The sequence below is a fragment of the Erythrolamprus reginae genome, chromosome 3 (genome assembly GCF_031021105.1).
Source record: "Erythrolamprus reginae isolate rEryReg1 chromosome 3, rEryReg1.hap1, whole genome shotgun sequence".
Lineage (NCBI taxonomy): Eukaryota > Metazoa > Chordata > Lepidosauria > Squamata > Dipsadidae > Erythrolamprus > Erythrolamprus reginae.
This window is the reverse complement of record NC_091952.1, coordinates 44,589,521-44,614,299: the sequence shown is the minus strand read 5'-3', so window position 1 is coordinate 44,614,299 and position 24,779 is coordinate 44,589,521. Positions and strand designations below refer to the sequence as shown.

Here is a 24,779-nt window from a genome sequence, read left to right as displayed (position 1 = left end):
TCTTGTGGGTAGAATAGAGGAGAAGACAACCTGTGCCCCTATCTTTTTGACTGTATTGCCCAAGTGGTCGTAGTCTTTCATAATTTGATTCATGTCTTTCCTTGTGTCTTGCATTCAGCCAAGCGTAGACCCTATTCCAAATTTTATAATATTCCGATTCTTCTTGATTCTTCAACCTCTACATGTCATCAAGTCCAGTTCTGCAAACTCAATAATTTTCCTGATTATCTCACCTTCTTTTGTAATTTCTGTCTCTTTCCACCTTTGAGCAAAGACTATTCTTGTTGTTACTAAAATATGCGTTATCAAATAATGTATATCTTTTTTGTATTTTTGGGGTGACATACCTATAAAAAAAAATTCTGGAGTCCTTTTAATTTCCTGATTTGTAATCTCTTTCAACCACTGTCCCCATCTGGATCCCCAAAGCCTCCAGGTACCATGAGAGGGCAGCCACATCATTACTATGGATCATACAGGAAAGAGATATATAGTTGAGTAATGTTAGTTTACCTTAAGACACCTCATCCCCTGGTGTCGGATGATCTCAGCCAGTGGCTTCATGTAGATGTTTAAAAAGAATAGATTCCTGAGCTCTGCAACACCCCATAAAAGAGAACTTGTGGGTAGACCTATCAAGACTAATTGGAACCAGCCTTGAACAAAGGAGGCAAGCCAGTGTAAAATCCTTCTCCCCCAGCCCCAAGTCATTTTAGCCACTCTAAAAGGGTATTATAATTGATGGTAATGAAAAACAAGAGGTCAAGGAGAGCAAGAATGGATGCACTATACCCATATCCTGCTCTCACCAGAATTTATCTACAAGTGAAATCAGTGATGTTTCTGTCCCATAGTCAAGTCTGAAACTTTGACTGGAAGGCATTCAGATAATCAGTTTTGCCCAGAATCCTCTTGAGCTGCAGCGCAAGCACTTTTCACACCACCTGCCTTAAAAAGAGATAGTGGAAACAGGAGAAAAATTATCTAGATGGGGAGGTCAAGTGACAGTGTCTTGAACAGGGACCAAACCAAGGTCTCTTTAAATGGGATTAGGAACTTTTGCATCTGGATGTCATTGACCTTGAGACTTTCATCAACCAGGAGGGGTAATTATCTAATAAGCAGATGGTTGTGCTAACAGCCCCAAGGTTTCTGTCTTGAGTTAAATAGAATTAAATTGCTCTCAGATAACAGGGTAAGCATACTCCCTGTCCTGTATTTGGAGTCCAACAGAGAACAAATCAGAGTGATTTAACCCATCAGGTTTTCAGCAAATTTCTGCAGGCCTGTTTTGCTCCCCCCCCCCATGGAATCTGCTGATGAAGGCTCCTCCGACCAAGAAGACATGAGTGACAGGGAGGGGGAGAGTGGGGCAGACAGCTCAGAAGGAGATCAATTATCTAGCTCCTCCTTGGATTCAGAACAAGAGTTAATGATACAGCCAGGCATGCGGAGAGCGATGTATAGGCAACAACAACTGAGAGAGTATTATCAAAGAAAATGAGGCCACCTGTGGTTGGGTGGGCTGTGGTGATTAGTGAGGCTGCTATAAATAGCAGCCTGTGGGTTTGGCCATTGTGGAGGATTATCTGATCATTGTGTTTCATGACTGCTTTACTGACTTTGACCTTTTGTGCGCTGATTTTCCCCCGCTTTGAAACTAAACCAGAGCAAAGTGTGTTTCACTTTGTGAAAGAAGGACTGTGAATTGCCTCACAGCTGCAAGATAAGTATCACAGAACTGATAAGGGACTTGTACAAATTACCAGTTTGTTTGGAGACAAGTGTTCTTTGCTATACCAAAAGAGGGCTTAGGTTAAGTGAATTTTTCCTTATAAAGAACATTGTTTTGAACTTTCAAATGTGTGTGTGTCTGAAATTTGTACCTGTGAATTTTTGAGAGGAGTCTACCAGAGAGCCCGACAGAACACCTAGGGAGGGGCTGAGTGATCCTAAACAGGGCCGATGGGTGAAACTCGGCATTATTTATGCCCTTTTATTGCATTTGCAATTTCGCTGCCCCTACTGCCATGAGGTAGGCGTTAACAATGATTTTAAACCCTGCCTTGTCAGACTTGTACCTGTTTTCCTCCAGCAGTGCTCTAAATTCAGCTCACCTATCTCATCCATCTCTGATGAGTGAGATGAGAATATAATTAAGAAAACATTAGAATGTGCAGAAATGGATAGATTAATGCTCACTATTAAGGATAAAGAAGAAACTGGATATGTTTTTATATGGGATGTATTTTATCAATGGCTAGACAAAAGAAAAAGAAGTTAGAAAGAAGATATAAAGAGAGGTGAAGGCAAACAGCCCTCCCCCAGTGGGTTGACCTCTAGGGAGGCACAGAATGCCATGATTGCCACATCAGAATGAAGCAACGAAGATAATTTTCTCTCAATGAGATGACTTCTATTGTATTGAGATCTCTCCTCTTATTGTATTTCACTTTTCCTGACATGTGGTACAGAATAACCAATTCACGAACACCACATACATTAAGCCATCCCCCAACTACCATTCACTCATGCATTGTATAAGGCAATCTTCTCATGACTTCCCTATAGATAATTAACGGAAGCTCCATTCTTTGCCTTTTCCTGGATTGTGTGTTTACTGGTGATTGGCAAAGGAATGAGAGTAAGGCATATATTTCCTTATATGGAAGTCAGCTATAGGTTTTCTTCATGTTGTATATCAAGTTAATTTTTTTCCACGTGGTCATGGATTCTGCAGCTTGCTTGCTCAGCCTGGACTTTGCTTCCTTTCAATAGAGGAAGAAGTAAGGTTTTATTCAGCACCCAATTAGGCTAAAACATCACCCTCCAGTAATATTCCATTCCTAAAGTTCAGTGCCTATAAACCTATGATTACAACAGAGAGGAAATGTTAATATGGAGAGTTATCAAAGAAGTTAATGTCATTGTTATTATATTATTATATTATCAATGTTATTGTGATGAATACTAAAACGACTGTGGATAAAACAGAGCATATACTGATTGATGAAAATTGAATGTTATATAAATAAAATAAATAAAACATTAAACATTTATAACGTTCAAGGATATTGTTTCCTTGGAATTGGCTGCCTAATTTTGATTTTACCACATGGCAAAGTTGTGAATCACCTTCCCATCAGTTTCAGTGATAATTTAAAATAGTCTAGGAGGGAAGACATTAATCTGTGAATTAGTGCAAGTCAACAACTACAGTAGTCCCTCGCTATACCGCGCTTCACCTACTGCGGATTCACTTCATCGCGGGTTTTCAAGAAATATTAATGAGAAAAATCATTCGCGGATCTTCGCTGGTTCGCGGGTTTCTGAGAAAGTCGATCGGCAGATTTAAACAGCCTGCCGAACTCGATCGGCAGGTTTTTCAAAAAAAATATATCTAAAATTGTAAATACTGTATTTAAATACTGTATCTAAAATAAATACTGTGTGGGAAGGGTTTATAAACACTTAAAACAATGAAAACTTACCAAACAATTACAATATAAATACTTAAATAAGTACTATCAGTCGATAAATTCCACATCGCGGATTTCACCTATTGCGGCCGGGTCTGGAACGTAACACCAGCGATAGGTGAGGGACTACTGTACCTAGATTTCAAGCTTGTAGTCCTCAGCACTACCTTAGGACTGCATCCTGTCAGGAAGCATCATTCCAATGACTGGGCGATATTAGAATGGGCACTGAAATCTTCCAAATCCAGAAATCTAATATCCATTTCCACGCTAGAAATCATCCTGGCTATATCAGGAGGAAAGTGCTATGAAGTGAAATGCAGTACAGTACCACTGTCCATCCAGAAGCAAACTCCTAATTGACAAACTCGTAATTGACAATAAGGTTTCGGCATGCTGCTTTGAGCTCCTAAATATCAATCACTTAATCATTCAATCAAATAAATCATTTTTAATATTTGAAGAATGCTATCGTACCTGTTTCCTGTTCTCATGCCTAACTCATTCAATCTGTCTTCACAATACTTTAAAACCAAATAAGCTTTGCAAATAAGCTCCTAGACCACCTGAGCTACTCAAGACATGCATGTGTTCAGTTTCTATTCCACTTTTCAGTTCTTAAAAAAAATAAAAACAAAGTCAATGCGGAAGTCAATTAATACAAGGCTAATCAAAGAAGAATACATTTTGGCTGCTCAAAGGCAGAGAGTGACCTCCAAGTACAATTTCCAAAGGAATAGCTCCAAATGTAATTTTCTTGCTTGCCAGATAGTTTCAAGTACTCAGTACATATTCATGCAATATACTTGGGAGAAATATCCTCCATCATATATATAAATAATATAGTTATCTCAGCACCTCCCTCTGCTGGAGAAAGAAAAATGAATTTGGAGAGAGCTTGGGCAAAACATTGAACTGGTAAATCCAGATTATAATAACCTCAGAATCCATGTATTGGAATCCTCAGGAAACAGGAAAAATTAAGAAAAGAAACTTCAGATAGCTTTGTTGTGAAGAAATAGATAATGTTTAAGCCAGGAATTTGTTTCAGATCTCTCTTTTTATAACATGGTGCTTAGCTAAGTCTGTCTCTATTTCTATGTATTAATTATAATGCTGGGTTTTATGTCAGCGTTGAATCCAACCTCAGGCTATTACAAGTCTTCGTGAAGATATATTATTTTCTCTATGTTTTCTTTCCATGATCTGTAATTTTTTAAAATCCCCCCAGTCACTTGTACATAGTTCCTGACTGGAAACAAACCATTTGAATCAGACCAGCCCCATAATTTTCTCTTGTAATTCTCTTTTATATTTCTGTCTATAATCAAAACTACTCTATTATTATCCGCCAGTATTTAGTATATACATGTTAAGATCAAAAAGGAATATTATATTTTACCTTTTTCAAAACAGATTTTGATTTTTGTCTTCTTTCTTGCGATATTTATTTTTTATCCCCCAAAGATAGGCGTGTTTCTTGAAGATTCACTAGGTTACAGTGCTAAGAACCTACATTATAGAAATTATTTCCCTTAAGAACTTTTACCAAAAGAATCTAGCATCCTTATCTCTCTCAAACAGCAGGACTGTGGAAGGACCCCATATGTAGCATCCTTTGAAAAACAGTTGTTTTGACAGGGGGAACAGTGAAATTTATATATGGTACCCCAAATAGGAGGCAACATTGTATTCTGAAGACTTAAAGCCACAGGGGTGAAATTCAATTTTTTTCCCTACCGGTTCTGTGGGGGTGGCAGGGGAAGGATACTGCAAAATCCCCATTCCCTCCCTACTCCTGGGGGAAGGATATTGCAAAATCTCCATTCCTACCCCACTATGGGGCCAACTAGAGTTGGGGTTTGCAGGTTCAAAATTTCCTCTACTGGTTCTCTAGAACCTTCAAAACCTGATGAATTTCACCCAGCTTAAAGGACTTCTGGAAGAGAGTTATTACACCCAAAGAATGCATACTCTGCACACAATCTTCCGAAAGGCCTCTCTTACTAATCTTACCACATAATACTGAGTGTTGATTTGCAAATGTGTTATTATTATTATTATTATTCATCAATGAAAATTAATTCTTGGAAGAGACAAAAACAAATTAAAAACCATAGACTGATTAACAAGTATTCATGAGAGTATAGACGGAATCTCACTATGAAACAACATTAATTCATATCATTACAGTGGTTTCTTACAATCCAGAATAAGCTTATTTTTTATAGAAAATACAAAGTAAGGGAGTTTGACACAATATAGGAGAAATGTAACTGAATATCCTGTCAGTTTGAACGCAGATGCAAGTTATGAGAAGAGATGACTTGATGAAATGATCAATAGATTATAAGAAATAATAATAATAATAATAATAATAATAATAATAATAATAATAATAATTTATTGGATTTGTATGCCTCCCCTCTCCGCAGACCTCGGGGCGGCTAACAACAATAATAAACACAACATGTACTATCCAATAATAAAAAACAACTAAAAACCCCTATTATAAAACCAAACATACACACAAACATACCATGCATAACTTGTAATGGCCTAGTGGGAAGAGCTATCTCAACTCCCCCATGCCTGGCGGTATAAATGAGTCTTGAGTAGTTTACGAAAGACAGGGAGGGTGGGGGCAGTTCTAATCTCCGGGGGGAAGTTGGTTCCAGAGGGCCGGGGCCACCACAGAGAAGGCTCTTCTCCTGGGGCCCGCCAAATGACATTGTTTAGTCGACGGGACCTGGAGAAGGCCAAATGGAAAGAATGAGGATGTAAAAGATTTTGTAACTCGGATCAGCTGGTATAGATAGCTATTTATCACATGTCAACTATGAAGAAATCCAGGATGTCTAGAACAAGCACATCATCCTGGGATTTCTTCAGATCATATTGCATTCAGTCTCGGATAAACACAAATGCATTTTGGGATTTAAGTGCCTAAGTGATGTAGATTGATCACAGCCATAACGATATATATGGAGAATCTAAACTGATCTGAATAGATAAGAAGGCCTGGGATGATATGCAGGCTAATGAGTGTTTGAACATAAAGTAAAATGTGGGATTTAGATATAAGCATTATCTTAACTGCAGAGACAAGGAAAATGTTACTTAGCTTTGAAATTAAGATTTGTCTTCCTGATAATATTTTAATAGGATATCTAAATGGTCCAGATATTCAAATCTAAAAATATTTCAAATATACCTTCAGATATAAAATCACAAAGTACCAGATCTATTTAGTGCAATACAATAAATTTCTCTATTCTAAATTCACAATGAAAAATACTTAAAAACTAAATTGCTGCATTGTAGCTATGATAATACATTATTATTTAATCTCTCCTTTTATCTGAGGCTGATTACCAAATCACAGAGACTTTGTAGCAATAATGGAACATATTTCTCACTATAAGGCATGAAAATATTACAAGAGATAATAAAGGGGACCTTTTTAGTTTATTGGATATATATGTACTTGTGAAATTATCACTCATTACCCATGAAACTCGAAGGAAATATGATAAAAGATAAATTATGAAAACATCCGAAGTTGATATGGAAATAACCAGTGATATAATATGAATGCATATTAAATTAAAACACAACTTATGTTTTAGTTTAATATACATTCATATTGTATCACTAGTTATATCCATACCAACTTCAGATGTTTTGAGTTTTATAGTGATAGGCTTTCTGTGAACATCTGTGTAAGAAAATGCAATTTGCTACAGTTTATTCTTGAACAAATATTCTCTTGAACAAATATTCCATAATTTTGAATTTATACCTAAATCTGATTTTTTCCAATTATTTTGTTTTGTTTTGCACAGTGTCCTATAACTCTGCTTAGATTACAACCTGAACACTGAGATTATTAAATCACAGTTATCACTCATATTCCAGTGGACAGGCAAGACCCACCCTTAGGAAACATTTGCTTTTGGGCACCTGAATTCACAGGGCAGTGATAATTCCAGCTCCTCCTTGCTGCCTGGCATTCATATCTCGTACTATCAGACATCAGTCACACTCTGAGTCAGATTTCCCTATAAAAAGCCTTTATCTTGTTGATATCACAACCTATGCACACTGAGACTCCTGGGTTAGCAGGGCTGAAGTCACAGGATAGTTCAACTGAGGCCTAACGGAAGAAGAAGAAAAAAGTGATGCTGAGTCTGTGCTTAATTTTCAATTTAAAAAATCATGTAGAGAAAAATGTGGAAAGGCAGAGTGATGCCTGAAACAAAAGTCAATAGAAATTACTTTTCTAATGTTAGTGACAATGAGGTAAAATCTCAGCTAAAAACATTCTTCTTCTGAGCCTTCCAAATGTTGCTTTCTAGTTTCTTGAATTCCTAGTCAGTTTGACCAATATTGCTAAACCAGGGAAGGATATTTAATGGGAATGTAAACAAGACTGCCAAAGAAAATAATATAAAGAAAATAAGAACCTACTAGGAAAGTAATGGCACTTCAGTTTTTAAGAAAACAGGGACTATCCACACACAGGTAGTTAGTTTCCCAAACAAGGCCTACCAGAAACCTTCTCAGGAGGTTCTCTACTGTTATTCTCTCTCCTTTCCACTATCATTTCTTCTGGAGATGGTAGCTTTTGATTAGCACCCACTGATGGCTTTATCTACCATTAATCTTCTGGTCTCTTTCAAAAGCTATCTTCAATCATGGCCCAAGATTATAAAAATCTTATACAGGTTTTTTGAAACACCTGTCAAGTATTGTGTGTCCTATTTTGAGGTCCTGAAGGAAAGGTGAGATATAAATCTGACAAAGTCATCATCATCATCATCATCATCATCATCATCATCATCATCATAAAATTTCATTCATAACTTCAAGATCTTTATCATAGCTAGATGGTCCTTCAATAGCAACATCTTCATCAATGCACTAATGTGTGTTACTTTATTTGCTCTGTGGTGTTATTTGCTCTGAACATTAGTCCTATAGAAAGATCTTTTTGGATTCCATCAAAGACTATGTCGAATTTAATATCTTAATCATTTGGCACATGTAAGATTCCACAAATCAAACAATAATTAGCTAGATGTGTCATACTAATTAGTGCTTTCGTTTTATCAATCTGCCCTCCTTTGTTCATCTTCTGCCTCCATATCACAATCACCTTAACATTGCAGTGCTATTTATTTACTTAATAAATTTAGGTACTGCCATCTCGCTCTCAGAATTCTGTATTCTCAAATAAGTGAACAAGATGTACCCTATCTTAACTTGGCAATCTTCAGGGGTATCTGATCAGAGTTCCTATCCTCCCCATTCCCCATTAAACTGGGGGAGATTAATGTGCGTGATTACAACTTTAATTTGGGAAATTACAATTATATGACTCAGGTACCAAAATATTTCTCCTCTCTTTTTTCTTTTCTGGATCTTACATTTTCTTGTTTTCTTTGAAATTCAAAGCTTGCAACTCTTTTGAAAACTTAATTAAAAATTGCCTCATAATGAAATTTGGAAGCTAATGGTGTTATGCAATTTTAGCTCTGTAATGTCCAACTAATGTGAAAATGCATTACAGAAAATCAGCACAAGGGGGCAAATCAAAAGTATTTTCTTAAATTTAGTGGAAGTAGAGTATCTTCCTCATCACTCCAGTGTTAAGATTTTGTATCATAAGCTAAAAGTGCTGCTTCTTAGAATCTAACTTAGAATATGGATTCACTAGAATATTACCCCAGCTACTATATACTATACATAGAATACCAGGCTGTCTTTATATAGTTGTATAAATAGCTTCATTTCCTTCTATGCACAAATCTAGCTAACAATGGGTCCTACTAGTATAAGAGTTGGGCTGGTTCCCTCCCTGTTTCATTTATTGCCGGAAATAAGAACATAAGAAGAGCCATGCTGAATCAGGCTAAAGCCCATTGAGTCCAGCATTCTGTGTCACACAGTGGCCCACCAATTGTACATGGAGATTTTGAGCAGAAAGAGAAGGCAAAACCCTCCCTTTCCCTTGACCCCCAACAAGTGGTACTTAAGGGAATCCTGCCTGCCACAACCAACATAGAGGCGGCACATGGACATCCGTTTCAATAACCACTGATGTACTTGGCATCCATGAATCTGTCTAATTCTGCCTTAAAACTATCCAGGCTGACAGCTGTCATGATCTCTTCTGGAAGTGAATTCCATAAACCAACGACCCTCTGGGTGAAGAAATATTTTCCTTTATTTGTCCTCGCTTTCTTACCTATGAGCTTTAGGGCAGTGTTTCCCAACCTTGGCAACTTGAAGATATTTGGACTTCAACTCCCAGAATTCCCCAGCCAGCAAATGCTGGCTGGGGAATTCTGGGAGTTGAAGTCCAAATATCTTCAAGTTGCCAAGGTTGGGAAACACTGCTTTAGGGAGTGCCCCCTCATCCTAGTATTGTGTGATAGAGAAAATAATTTTTCTCTATCCACCTTTTCTATCCCATGCATGATTTTATACACTTCAATCAAGTCACCTCTTAAACGCTGTCTTTCAAGGCTAAAGCGACCAAGGTGTTCTAACCTGGTTTCATAAGAGAGGTGCTCCATTTCCTTGATCATACATGTTGCCCCTTTTTGCACCTTTTACAGCAAGTAAAACCAGAGGTCCCATTTACCCTTTTGTAGGATCAAATTATTAAGAGATTCATACTTCCTAGCCTGTTACAACATCATTGGCTGAGTCGCTCAAGGGATTTCTCTTTCCCTCTGCTTCTCTGATCAGCTCTCAGGACAGGGACAGTAGTTCCAGAATGACACCAAGTGCCATAGGCACAATTGTGAAGAACTCATCAGAATGGTCTTGGTAAAGATTTATTTCCGCTCCATAGTTTGACTGTATGAAAAGCTATTTTCCTGCCTCTGACACAATGATATTATTCCAGTAACAGTGGTACACTTTCTGAAGCAGCCCCTGTTTTGCAGGACAGGTAAAAGTTCAAGATCCCCAAACGATAGCAATTTCCAACAGGCTAAGCTTAGGGTCTACCTGCAAAGCATCATTTCTCAACCTTAGCAATATTAAGACTTGTGACCTGCAGCTTCAAGAATAGCCGAGGGCTGAAAAACAATGTGTTAGAAGCTTTCTTTAGATTTCACCACCCGCAAATGTGATTAGAACACGCAAACACCCTCGGTTGTTACTGCCTTGGCTTGGAGAAGCCTTCCTGAAGATTGCTGGACTTAGCTTACACACCATCTGGCTAAGATATTCCTTTGCCTCTCTGAATCTTAGCATCGTGGTTTTGAACTTTGAAATTGAAAGTACCTATGTTAGGTTTGGTATGATAATTTTTACAACGTTTGTTTCTCTTTTCCCTGTGCCATTTATGTTGCATTCCCACTTTATTGCTTTTGTTAATTTTATTGGTATGTGCATGCCTTTGCTTATTTTTATGGACAATATTGGGCAGATTGAACACAATCCCTTTGCCTTAAAGGGTAAAAAGCATTGTTTATAGCCCTCATTAGGATGCTGATGTCAAGTATTATCTGAATAAAGCAACAGACATCCAAACGCCTAAGTGGCAGTTGTGAAATGTAGGCTGAAACATCCTGTTCCACTTCTCAGAAAGATTCAAATCAATCTTACACTGCAGATTTTTATTCCAAGATGATGAAGAAGGCAAACTCTGGATCCAGCTTTTCCAGCATTACAGGATATTTTCAGTAGCTTAGGAACACAATTTTTCCAAAGCCAGTTATTCATACACACGCAAAGCTCATCTAGTATAGCTTTCCCAATTCACCAGAAATTCACTTTATTCATGTTTTCACCCATTTACAAACAAAGGCTTTTCTGAACAAAACCCTGGAAAAATCATCCAGAACTTTGGTCTGGCTTTTAAAATCAAGAATTCTACAAAATCATTTCAGTTTTATCCAGTTTTTCTGCATGTTTGTTAAGATTCTATCATAGGAGGAAATGATTTCCGCCTGAACCAAATGTATGTAGCTCTTCCCTCCCAGTATAAAATTAACAGCACACATAGAAATATAACTATTGTAGCTTGTTGGAGCCAAATAATGCATTAGTGGGTTAACCATATCCAAAACTCATGTCTATACTAGATTTAATGAGTCATAGAAATAAATTCCAGCATGAGAAATAAAACACTTTTATAATGTCAGCTTGTGTGGAATCTTTCTGTAGCAGGAAAGTGAAAACAAATATTTGAAAGTTATGTTCAATTCCAGAAGGGCAAATATGTTAATTTCGCTGTAGTGGACTGCATGAATGTTTATATTGTTTCTGCCTTACAAAATAGTTGCCTCAATTTCATTTCTAACTAGAGGTTCAGAAATACTCCAAGGTTTCTGTACTGTGGACAGTAATGCAGAAACCCCTCCCTTCTGCAATCACCTAAGAAATAAACAACAGAAAATAATGTTTCTCCAGCAGAATTATTAAGTAGATGATTGTGGCTTGCAATTCTTGCATGTGGCTGAAACTTCTCCAGTCTTCAATTCTAGCCACAGCTTACATAGTTTGGGATAATCGGTTTTGCCAGTGCAGGTAATGCCACATCAAGTCTACACAAGTCTGGCTCCTAAAATGAAGTACATAAGTGGCTGTGGGAGGGAGAGAAGATGGAGAAAGACCTGCTAAAGCTTAGTCACCCCATGTTAATTTAAAAGGAAGCCTCAGTACTTAGTGAGGAGTGAAACGACCAGTAGATCCAGTGCAGGAACTCAACTGAGCCAGAGGGATGGGCAGTGCCCAGCTTCAAAAAAATGAACTGACAAACTTGGGATAATTTTAAACTGAGAATCTAAAAGTCCTTTCTACAGCCAGGATCTGACTTCTGAATTTGACTTACTTAAGCCACATAAGGAAAAGAAAATAAGTTTTGTTTAAAAAAAAGACAAATCTGTTTTCCAAAGAGGTGTAGTTACTGAAAAATGGCAAATGATAAGATTCCTTTATATTGTGAAATGAGATCTGGCAACGTCTACGGAAAGGGGTGGCATACAAATCTAATAAATAATAATAATAATAATAATAATAATAATAATAATAATAATAATAATAATAAACGTATATCTTCAATTTAAGATTTGTAGTACAGTTTTCTTCAACCTGATTTAGTAGAGGCATTGCTGCTGATACCAGTTTATTGAACTTTGTAACTAGATTGCTTTTTATGTATTTTAAAAATAGCTTTACATTTAGATCTTAAATATGAAAGCTGCCTTTGCCCTCAAAGATGGTGCTTAGACATCTCTTAAACAAATAACGTCACTATTTTTATTTAAAGACTTTCCAATCACATCAGAAACAAATTGGTTGCTTTTTATTATATTTTATTTATTTTATATTGGATCGACAATATTTCTAGGTATGCATATACATAAAGCTAACATTCTGCATGGGAGTTGGCAATTCACAAACTGTACAGACAGGTGCAGTGCACATACCAGAGCTGAGGTCATTTATTAAATGGACCTGAGCTATTAAAAAACAAAACACACATATTCATTTACAGCATTTTAAAAAAAGAATTACAACTTTTTTTTTTGCATAAGCTACATATTAGGAGGTCTTTTTTTCCCCTCCAAAAAAAAAACATTTCAAGTATAGCAGAAATGGACAAAAATGCCCTCTATAAAAATAAAATCCAAAAGCCATTTAGAAAAAATAAATGCAGCTGCTGCAGTACCTGGCTTGATGATGATCCTCTAGAGCAGGGGTGTCAAACTGGCGGCCTGCAGGCCGGATGTGTCACATGTAGGCCACACCCACTCCAGCTCCACAAATGGGAAAAAATGTCACATGATATCACATGACGGCATGAGGCGGCGACTTTGACACCTGTGCTTTAGAGGATATCGCCAATGACACAGATAAAATTCCAGAGAAAGACCCTATGGGTTTTAAAAACGTTTAAGTATCAATTCCCATCAGTCTCAGTCCGATTGTTAGATGGTTCTTGGGCTATAGGAGTTTTGAAGCAACATATGGAGCAATAAGGGTTCCCTGCTTACAGACAAAAGTATCTTTAAGGGTCTAACAACGCTCAGAGGGTATAATGAATCGCCCCCATCAGATATCAGGTCCATAAAATAGTAATTTAATGGTTCAACCGGCATCTAAATTTATTGATGATTTAAAAACAATGGCCTATTAATAATTAGCCTTCTTGAACAACCTATTGTAGTACTTTACAGGCATCTTTGTGCAAATGAATACAGAGTTCAGAAAATGCCATAGATTCATGTGCTTTCAGTACTGAGAGCTGGAGTGGCATCAATCAGTAAAATTCATTAATATGCATTAAAAGAGAGTTAAGTTTACACAGTGGTTAAAAAGCAATAGAAATGGCTTTTTTCCATACATGATTGAATCTTATACAACAGGTTGAGGTATTATAATTAATATATATAAACCATATTTTAGCTGTAGCCCTATGCACACTTATCTGGGAATAAGATACAGGAAAAACAGATCTTTTCATTTGGTATAATTAAATAATTATTAATCATAATTGCAGTACTACAAGTATTTGAAAATGTGTTTGTTCTTAGCTGGCTTGAAACATGCTAAGGCATAAACCATGGTTATAAATAATATCTACATTTATATAATATGCTAATCTGATATCAGCAAACCAATTTATGGCTTGTTATGATATGCAAACCAAGTGGTGATTAGCTGTTACAAACAAGCATGCACAGGCGTGCAACTTACAGTGGCTTCATTGGTTAATAGCACTGAAATAGTAGTTTATATCTATTTACTCTCATAAGGCACTTTTTTCAAGGATCTGTTTATAACCAAGAAGTTTTACAACGTCTCGGAATTATGAATCAAGGCAATTTTGGTCCTGTTTTGGCACATCCCTGAGCAAGAAAAAGAAGATGGGAACCTGAAGTGTATTGGTTTGTAGCATTACTTCTGAGGACAGAACTTTGTTGCAAAACATTTGTCCTAGACACTATTGCTTGCACAACCTACCAACACAACTCTTGTCTTTGTTCAGAGTATATATTATTTTACAACCTATTCCAGAAGTGGCCATTTTAGTTTCTTCAGTTGGACAATCCCAAAACGCGCACTGCTGTCAGCTGGAGACTTATTGGTGGATGTTACTTGCTTTAAGAAGGGTTACATCATCACAGGTTGTTTATTGGTCTGTATAGATTGACCATACTGGAAACTTTACAGCTGAAACAAAACGTCATTAAAAGAAATTTAATACCAAAAAAGCTAATACTAAAAGGTTGGCAAAAAAAAAAAAATAACATTACTTTCAAGAAGCCAAGAAAACTTATTTTCCTTTAATCCATAATCAATTGTGCATATTATAAACCAATATGGACGGTTATGTCTGGATTTTCATTTATTTTGTACTACCCATTTGAAGAACAAAAAGGGATTCATATTTCCACCCCCTTTAATTTTTTCCCCATTTCAAGGTCTACTTTAGAAAGTAGTTTTATAAAACAGAGTCTTTTAACATGACAAGGAAAAAAATACCATTGTGTAGTAAAACAAACAATAATTAAAATTGTATGAACAGCTTGAGACAATCAAGATGGGATCTGCATTATGCTGTACATTGAGGGTTTGGGGATAATTCTGCCAGTTACACTGCTCACACCAAACCTCCAGGACAATTTTTCTTAAACTACAGTCCCTAAATAGCAGGCAGATTTGTGTAACTATTCACTTTTAAATACATACTTTTTCCATAAGAATAGAGTTCCTCTTTAAATATTAAAATGTTTCAATAATATATACATAAATTAGCTAGTCCAATAAGAAAATATTCCATCCCTTCATAAATAGAGTCCTCAGTCTCTCGCATCCCCCCCTCCCCTCTTCTTCAGCCCTACCATAGTCCACCCCACTGCCCCAAGGAGCCAGCCATGCTTCACACATGCCTCTTCATGTGCAGGGCCAGATGATCTGATCGAGAGAACGCACGGTCGCATAGCTGGCATTGGAAAGGCCGGACGCCTGTATGCTTGCGGTAGTGGCGTGTCAGTTCATCTGACCGTGCAAATTTCCAGCCACAGCCTTCCCAGGTACAATGATAAGGCTTCTCACCTGGAAGAGAGCAGGGAGGGAAAAGTTTAATGAACTTTCCAATCTGGTGAAAAGAAGTGCAACTTTAGCATTATTATTATTATTATTATTATTATTATTATTATTATTATTAATTGGATTTGTATGCCGCCCCTCTCCGCAGACTGCATCTCACAGACAGCCTTAAAATTCGTGGAGATTCATTAAATTCCCATTAGGAAAGGCTATAGAACTGAATCTATAGTCTCTAGATTGCACCGTTTATCTTCTGGATCCTGCCTCCACCCCATCTCCCTCCAGCCCATCTCCGGAATAAGGAGAAAAGTAATTGTACAGCCAACCTGATAATCAGATTATTGTTAAAATACTCAGGCTACAGGCTAACACACAGTGCCCCACTGAACAGAGGAGATAAACATACTTTTGAATAGAGTTCAAATCCATTTCTTTCAGTCTTTTTTCATTATTTATAAGCAGCACTTATAGTTTTTTATAAGTAGTTTTTCCCCTCAAGATTCCCCATTTGGTTGTCCATCCTTCTAATATTTCCTTTCCTTTCTCTCATATCTTCTCTCGCCCGCTCATGATGTCTGTCTATAGATTCTTGCATTTTCAATATAATTTCATGCAACCCCTTTAGTGTAGATTGCATAGTTCCGTGTATTCATGGTAACACCTGCTTTTCTCACTCAATGTACTCCGTATGGTACCTTGACCCAATAGAGGGGGAGTAGCTACAATTGTCCGTCCCCCTCCACTGTTTTGGAAACTGTGGTGACAGTACTAGTCATCTTCACAACCTCCCAAATTTATTCCAATAGAGACCATACATGGTCTATTAATTATACAGTTCAAATCCAGAAGTGGTCTTTTACTTAAAACTGGTTGATGGGCTGAATAAAGCCATCGGTCCAGCTGCATTAGCAATAAGATTTATATACCGCTTCATAGTGATTTTATAAGCGGTTTACAGAGTCAGCATATTTACATATGTTGTAAATATGACTCAGCCATTGTCCATGAAACCCGAAAGTTAAGCAATACATTTGGAAGACGCTTAATTCCGGAGGACCTGTAGCATTCAACCTTGAGGTAATCGGCGGGAGAGCCGATTTTTTTGGGGGGGGGGGGGCCTCTCGCGTCTTTACATTTTATCCCCTCGGGTGGGGTAACTCCCCCCCAATAAGTAGCTTGCACGCCCAACACCCACCAAAGCGGAGAATCCTCCCCTCGACCCAAGGCCTCTCCTGACCCTGCCCGGCACCCTTACCCGTGTGGGTCCGCATATGCGCCTTGAGGTGCGAACTCTTCGTGTACGTCTTCCCGCAGCCCGCGAATTCACAGTTGTGGGTGGCGGTGCGCTTGCGGGCCCACGACCGCCGGCCCCTCTTCGGCTTGCATTCCTCCGGAGGGCCCATCGGAGCGTAGTAATCCAAGACGGGCGAGTTGGGCGGCGTGACGAGCAGCCCGGCGGGCAGGCCCTGGGGGCGCGGTTTCAAGGGCTCTCGGAAGACGCTGAAGTGTCCGTGGAACTGGGACGGCATCTGCCCGGGGAAGCCGGGCTGGAAGAGGTGGGCGGGCCGCGGGTAATGCTGGGGAGCCCCCATCTGCGGGCCCAGCTCGCCGCCCATCTGGCACTGGGGGCCCGAGCCCATCGGCTCGCCCGGGAAGCCCGAGGCCGCGTGCTGGAGGAGCGGCTGCATCAAAAGGGGCTTGTGGTCCAGGGCTCCGGACGCCAGGCACTCGGGCGGGCCGCTCAGCATGCACGAATGCCCGTCCATCGGCTCCTGCTTGACGCGCAGGTGATCTAAGGGCATCCCGCCGGGCAAGCCGGAGGGCGGGTGGGCCAAGCCCGGGGCGCGCAGCTCGGTGTATTCCCGCCGCTGGAGCTCGCAGTGGCTGGGGGGAGGCGGCGGTTGCTGCATGTCCTGAGTGAAGAGCTCGGCTACGTAGCTGTGCCCAGGGCTGGGCAAGTAAGACGCCGCGAACTTGTTCGGGGGCTGGTAGTTGGAGCTGTCGCTGTCGTAGGTGGTTCCGCAGCTCTCCGGGGTTTCGGGCAAGGGGTAGTTGGGGTTGGCGCCGGGATGCGCGGGCCCCACCCCGCCATTGGGCTGCCCGTTGGTGGTGTGTGCCAGGATGAACTCCAGGTCGACGAAGTTCCCGAGCTCGTCGGCTTCCCTCTTGATGGCGATTTCCACGAGAGGAGGAGGAGGAGCCAGCCTCTGCCAAGGGAAGAGCAAGAATTACCGCCGTGGAAGGAGCGAATACGCCCGGGAGTCGGATCCCGGCCCCCACAAACTCGAAAAACGGGTTACGCGCTCTTCTTCTCCTAGTAGAAGTTCCCCTTCTACTTGCTTTCCCGGAGACCCGAGCTGCTCTGAACCCCGCACCGCGGGATCGGAAGAAACTCCGAATCAGCTGTCCCCAAGTACCCTCCCCCGGGGAATGAATGGTGGAGGAGTAAATTAACCTGAACTGTTCAGGTCCCGCCCTCTGCGCACCGCCACCGCGAATACTTTCTTTGCGCGAACCCCCCTCGCGATCGCCCCGGACTTAAGCCTTGAGTGTCAACAGAAACCCGGACCTCAGCGCCTTTTGCCGAAATCCGTTTAATTCTGCCCGCCGAGGGATCGTACTACCTGAATCCCTTCCTTCCGAGCCCCCAACTAAGGTGTTTACCAGAACGCTCCTTTCTTGTTTGCTAAAGCAGAACTCGAGCCTACATATTTCTCATCATTAGTCTGTATAATTACGAAAAAGAACTTTGAACTTTGTTCGCAAAGATGTACAAGGAATCCCATTAAACACATGAAAAGGGGAAACGGGGGTACGCAAAATCCGGACGCCCGGCTTAACTTGCTTTCGACTACAACGAAACTGCTCAAAGAATCTTTTACTATCAAAGTTTGTCCTTTCCGACGGCGCTTAGCTATGCACGGAGTTGGGGACTCCAGATAAAGCATTTCGCCAATAATGACAACGCGACTTTTCTGGGACGTCAAATCAACCCGATCTGGGAACTCCACCCTGCTTAGTCTCCGCACGTACTTTTTGGACCAGGACCAGAATAAACGCGCCCACCTCGGATAAGTTGAGAATGGGGCTGGCAACCCCCCTATTGCTCAGGACAGGCTGTCTTTTTAAATACAATTTTTACAATAGTAACATTCACACAATATATAACATCGAGCTCAAAGTGCCCACCACCAAACAACGTTCATACCCCTCCACTAAAATGGGGGCATATTTTGTATATACAGGGCAAGGGGTTGTCGTGGGGAGGGGGGGGGAACCCACAACTTTGCTCCGGTTTAAACAAAGTCCAAAACTTTCCCTTAACCAGCCTAGCTGGCGTTGGTCTCCTGAAACTATTGCCTTCCGCCGGCTTTTCAAGAACGCGGTCGAGAAAACGAGTTTGCTTCTGCCGCAGATCTGCGCGTCTCGTTCCAGTCTCCAGCCCATGCGAAAAGTGCAAAAGTGTAGCTGGCTAAAAACACCATCGGAGACGGCAAAGAAGCACAAGGCGGCAAGTGAAGGAAGCACCCCTGGGCCATTCGGAACAGAAAAGTGCTGGAGGGGAAAAAAAGAGTTGGAGGTTTTTTTGGGGGGTGGGGGTGGGTTGCGTTCCTCCGTTCAAAATTGCCCCGACCGGTTCGAATCTCCTGCCAGGGATATTCGCTCTCTCTAAAAATAATCTAAATTTCAATCCCCCCCCCAACGTTTGTAAAATCCTTCCGTGCGCGTCTCGACTACAACGATCCTCCCGTGCGCGAAACTGTTCAAAGTGAGCTCAAGAATCCTTTACTAACAAAGTTTGTCCTTTCCGACGACGCTTAGCTATGCACGGAGTTGGGGACGCCAGATAAAACATTCCGCCAATTATGGCAACGCGACTTTTCTGGGACATCAAATCAGCCCGATCTGGGGAACGCCACCCTCCACTACCACTCGTTCCCCGAGTCGAGAGAATCCGCAAATCCTCGCTTTTTCCCCCCCGAACGAAGGACTCCCTCCGCCAATAGGTCCCCGTACCATCTCGGGACGCCTCTCTTCCAGCGGCACCAAGCCGGCGAAGGTGGAGATGGACGGCAAGACGGCTTCCTCCACGGCTACGCTCATCTTGCGCGGTCGACTCGAGCCTTGTGGGAGGGGGGGGGAAGAGCTCGGGGAAACTGCCTTCGATCCGGCAGCTCCGCTCCGGGCACTGATCGAGCGCTAAAGCTCTTTCCCGAAGCGGGGGAGAGAGAAAAAAAAAAACCCAGCCCCCAAACTCTAAAACTTTCTGTCTATCGAGTTGAGCTTCTGAAACAGCGGAGCCTGCTTGTAATTGGTCGGGGGTTGGATTAAATATTCATGACGGGCCGCTTTGGATTTGATTTCGCAAGGAGAGGCCACGCCCACTAGGAAAGAAAAAAAAGGCTGGTTTGAAAACACGACGGGTGCGTGAGAGAGAGAGAGAGAGAGAGGAACAAGTGGAAGGGCCCGGATGCAGAACCGGGTGCCCCAAGCTGGGGAATTTTGGGAGTTGAAGTCCAAATATCTTCAAGTTGCCAAGGTTGGAAAACACTGCTCCAGAGTGCTGAAGTGTCAGTCATGCAACTACTCCGAGTCCTCGGAGAGAGCGGCATACAAATCTAATTTTTTATTATTATTATTATTATTATTATTATTATTATTATTATTATTATTATTATTATTATAATACTTGGCTGTAAACCTTTGAAAGCGGCCTCCCTGCTGGGTTTGTAAAAATAATAGCAAGAGCGTTTAGACTTATATACCACTTTATAGTGTTTTTACAGCCCTCTCAAACTCAATTTACCCAGGGGGCCGCTGGAAGTAGAGGCTGGTTGAGGCTGGGCAGCATCAGGTTTTCCACAAGAAAAAACTCTTACAAAAACATTCCAATGTTATCAAATGTCTTTATTTTTTCATCTTCTTTTGGGTTTAAAAATAAAAATTAATTAACAAATTCCTAAGAAAATAAATAAATAAATCAGTAATAAATAAATATCTATTTCTCTCTCTCTCCCTCCCTCTTTCTCTCTCTTCCTTTCTCTCTCTCTATCCCTCTTTCTTTCTCTCTTTTCCTTCCTCTCTGTTTTTTTCTATAAACCAGAGGTCTCCAATCTTGGCCACTTTAAGACTTGTGGACTTCAACTCCCAGAATTCCTCAGTCAGCATAGCTGAGGAATAGCCATAGCATAGCTGACTGGAGAATTCTGGGAGTTAAAGTCCATAAGTCTTAAAGCGGCCAAGGTTGAGAGACACCTCACCCTCCCCGATCTAAACACCCCACCCTGCCTTTCCGTTCACCCGTCGGACCCATCGCCTTCGCCTGTAAAAGCTGAAGAAGCTGGGAGGAGGGCGGGGAGGAGAGCCCGAGCCGCAGGCCTCATCTGCTGCAGCAGCGCTGGCCACAATGAGGCACGTCGGGGCGCCAGCGGTGGCAGCAACCTACAGGGGGAAAAGAAGCAGGCTTCGCGACTGAGGAGGAGGAACCACGGCATACTTTCTGCCAAAAAAGCCCGCCTTGTGCAAGCGCCCTCGAGTCGGCCACCCTCTAACGGGGAAGAGAGGAGGGGGGTGGGGGGCTTTCCTGAGGCTGCTTGCTTTGCCAATCTGGGGTTGTCCGCAGCCCCTGGATACCTTCCATTCGGGCCACACTAACATTATACTTTGATGTTGAGGTGGGGGCTGCAAACTATTGTCCTGCGGGTTGCAGTTGTCCCGCGGGCCGTAGGTTTGAGACCCCTGCTCTAAGTGGTTTACGGAATAGAAACATAGAAGATTGACGACAGAAAAAGACCTCATGCTCCATCTAGTCTGCCCTTATACTATTTCCGGTATTTTATCTTAGGATGGATATATGTTTATCCCAGGCATGTTTAAATTCAATTACTGTGGATTTACCAACCACGTCCGCTGGAAGTTTGTTCCAAGCATCGACTACTCTTTCAGTAAAATAATATTTTCTCATGTTGCTTCTGATTTTTCCACAACTAGCTTCAGATTGTGCCCCCTTGTTCTTGTGTTCACTTTCCTATTAAAAACGGCATATTGTCCTCAACAATCTGGGTTTTGCCCACCTTGGAATGATGGAAAGCTGAGTCAACCTTGAGCCGGTGGTGAGATTTGAACTGCTGAACTATAGCTGAAGTAGCCTGCAGTGCTGCACTCTAACCACTGTGACATCCCTGCAAAGCAGCCCTGCTATCACTGTGCGATCTTCCAGATCTCTTCCACCTTTCATGACTAGCAAAGCAGGAAGGAGTGGAGGGGATTGAATGAGCAGACCAATATTTCTGGAGGGCGCTAGGTTGGAGGAGTCAGTCCTGTGGCTTGGAAATTTAGCAAAAATATTGGGAGTGGAGTCAGAACTGCATTCCACCACAAACATGGAAAATTTGGGGTCAGGCCCGAATAAGAAGTAAAAAAAAAAAAAGGTTATCACACATTAAAGAGAAGGCCTGTTCACAGGATATGAAAAAAGTCACTCTCCCTCTCTCTCCTGGTTCTCCATAAAGCTTCGGAATAAAATAGGTTTTCTTTCTATTTAGAAAAGGGTCTCTGTATCGAAATATACAAGGGAAGAGTGCAGGGATCTTTTGCAGTTTTTCATTCTTCCATCATGACCCAAACCTCTTCAGCTTTCTGATAGTATTGGGTGGCTAGTCGACCCGTCATTGATTGCGTGGCATCTTCAGCTGCTTATTATTTATTTATTTTATTTATTGGATTTGTATGCCTCCCCTCTCCGTAGACTCGGGGCGGATAACAACAGTAATAGAAACAGCCTATAACAATCCAATATTAAAACAGTTAAAAACCCTTATTATAAAACCAAACATACATACAGCCACACCATGCATGAAATTGTAAAGGCCTAGGGGGAAAGAGTATCTCAATTCCCTGAAAAGCTCTCCTGATCTTAGCAGATTCTGGGTCCAAATTAAATTCTCCAGTCACCATTAGTTCTTCCTCTCTGGCCTTAAGCTCTTCCTCTCTGATCCTCAGTGCCGTCATACTCTCCCCCTTCGTCATAATCAGTCATGTTCAAAGCTTTGTCCTAGCAATACAAGGCTTGTTTCCAATCCTGCTCTCGGTGTGGAGCCAGGTTCACACCCACGTCCTAAGTTCTCCCAACAAGAATAGAGAAGATTTTCTGTAGACTCGGTGGCTCGGCACAAATATTCGAAGCTCTTGGTTCTGTTATGCTTTGTGTCCTGTTGAATGACTTCTGCGAGTATATGATAAGGTAGCTGTAGCTGAGAATACACGAGGCCCAGACCCGATGGCTTCCAGTTCTCTCCACCTGGCTGCATGTTGCAGATGGAAGAGAGTTGAATCTTGGTCCCACAAATGATCCTTTTCGTAAAATTGGCCAGCTTCATGGTAACGAACCATGGCCAGGGGTGAACTTTTCCAAGGATGGACTTTCCAATCTTCTTCTCCAGCTTCAAGCCATTGAGTCTCTGAACTTCTACTGCCACACAAGAAGGTCTGTGACTGTGAACTCAAACGCCATTGTAGAGATTCCATTACTCCACACTGATCCAAGCTGTCTTCATCAGATCTGTGTCTCCGATTGCAGTGAGCATGACCCTTTTCTCGGGGATCCATGTCTTTGTGATCACTCCTCTTCTCACTGGGGCATCCACCGTCCCCTCCATTTTCAGAATCCCGCTGAATAACAAGTCTGTCATGGTCTTTGTGAACCAAGTTGTCAACTTCATTAAAGAGAGGCCAATGAAGACCCTCAAATGTTTGGCTGTGGCTGAAGATGACGAGCAGGGGAAGGAGTTGAGCACCATGTCACTCATGCTTTCGTCCTCTGAGTTTTTGGGTCAGTTTTCAGAAAGATGGGAAAGGAGGGGGCGGGATGGCTCCCGGAAATGGTTCGCACACAGCTACTGCCACACTTTCCTTCCGTACCCCGCACAACAGTCTGAGCCAATTCAAGTAGTTTGCTACTGTGAAATAAGGCATCCTTCTCTTTGGAAGAGAGATCAAAAGGCGTCAGCCCCAGGAGTGAAATGGAAGAACAAGGCCATCCTTCCCACACACTGATGTTTTTCATCCCCAAAATCTGTGCCGCTCTCGGTATGTTTCTGGAGTTCTTTGTACACTTGTCCAGCCCTCTGGATGTCCAGAAGGATCAGTTGATCCCTGGAACGTTTAAAGGTGAAATGGCTGAAGGCCTGTGGGGGGGTCAAATGGGTGTTGTCGTCTCTTACGAATCCTGGGTTCAAATTGTACTTGATGTATTTCCCCTCAATTGATCAATTGATAGTATTGATCAGTCAATAATTGGATTAGCAATTGTAATATTTTTACATCAGGATAGTGTGGTAAGCATCAGGTCCAGCCGGGCCGTCAGCCCCTTGTTCAGCTGCTGTTCCCCGGATAGGTTTTTCTCCACCTCCAGAAGCACCTCCTGGGCAGCAAGAGGAAATTGGGGTTCGGGAGCCCGTTTTTTATTAACATTAGGTTTCCTACGTCTTTTGCACTTCCCTGCATCGGAATCTTAAAATAATAAATAGGGAGGGGAGGGTCCGTTCAGCCTCCTTTGCCTGCCCCCTCCTTAAGCCTGCCTTCCTTCCTCAGGGTGTCCAGCAGGGAAAGCATTTCAAAATCCCCCGACATTCCCCTGTAATTTGTGGCCAGGCCGCAGCCGTAGATGACGTCGTATCATTGTGAAGCGGTAGATGAGTCTAAACCTGTTTACTTATTAGACTCGGGTGCCACCCTTCTCCGCAGACTCAGGCCATGCTATTTCTATTGCTAAAGCTCCCCCTCCCTCGCTTCCCTCCCCCTCCCAGTTATCGCTGCTTACTAGCAAAGGGCCCAGTGGCCTGTGTGTGTGTGTGTGTGTGTGTGTTTGCGTAAGCGCTTGTGCAAAAGTGGGCCCTCTTGTGCCCCCTATGGCTAGAAGGCCGCACCAACAGAACTGTTAATTACCAAAAGGCACCAATTGGGCGAGAGCTGCTGACCAGGGCGGCTCCCCTCCACCGCCATGCCGGGCCTGCAGAGGTCGTTCCTGGTGGAGGCCAAAGGGAAACTGGCCCAGCCCCCCCTCACCTATCTGGCCTTCAGACGGACTGCCTGCTCCCGCCTGCCCTCCGCGATCTCCCAGCGGAGGGCCTTCAGCTGCCTGATCCTCTGCGCTTGGCTCTTGAGGGCCTTGTCCTCTCCTCTGTCAGCCCTTTTACAAGGTGCTTGTACTCTCTGATCTTGATC

At 41.8% G+C, this 24,779-nt stretch overlaps 1 protein-coding gene across 2 annotated transcripts; it reads right to left on the bottom strand.

The window, feature by feature from the left end:
* Positions 1-12,797: 12,797 nt before the first annotated feature.
* On the bottom strand, positions 12,798-19,830 carry KLF18 (KLF transcription factor 18). 2 transcript variants are annotated; one of them, XM_070745024.1, is made up of 4 exons: positions 19,572-19,830; positions 16,810-17,761; positions 15,395-15,560; positions 12,798-14,675 (listed from the first exon to the last, which is right to left on the bottom strand). In XM_070745024.1, exons 1-4 carry the CDS (start codon positions 19,656-19,658, stop codon positions 14,624-14,626), a joined length of 1,257 nt encoding a protein of 418 aa, XP_070601125.1. In that variant the 5' UTR covers positions 19,659-19,830; the 3' UTR covers positions 12,798-14,623. The 2 variants fall into 2 exon arrangements, with proteins under 2 accessions (XP_070601125.1, XP_070601126.1); XM_070745025.1 differs by lacking the exon at positions 19,572-19,830 and adding an exon at positions 18,437-18,631.
* Between the last annotated feature and the right edge of the window lie 4,949 nt (positions 19,831-24,779).

Coding starts and splice junctions, on each gene's coding strand:
- KLF18 (XM_070745024.1), bottom strand. CDS start 19,658: ATGAGCGTAGCCGTGGAGGAAGCCGTCTTGCCGTCCATCTCCACCTTC. Junction 17,762..19,571: donor AAGAGAGGCGTCCCGAGATG/GTACGGGGACCT, acceptor TTCCCTTGGCAG/AGGCTGGCTCCTCCTCCTCC. Junction 14,676..15,394: donor CTGGCCCTGCACATGAAGAG/GCATGTGTGAAG, acceptor GTTTTGTTTCAG/CTGTAAAGTTTCCAGTATGG.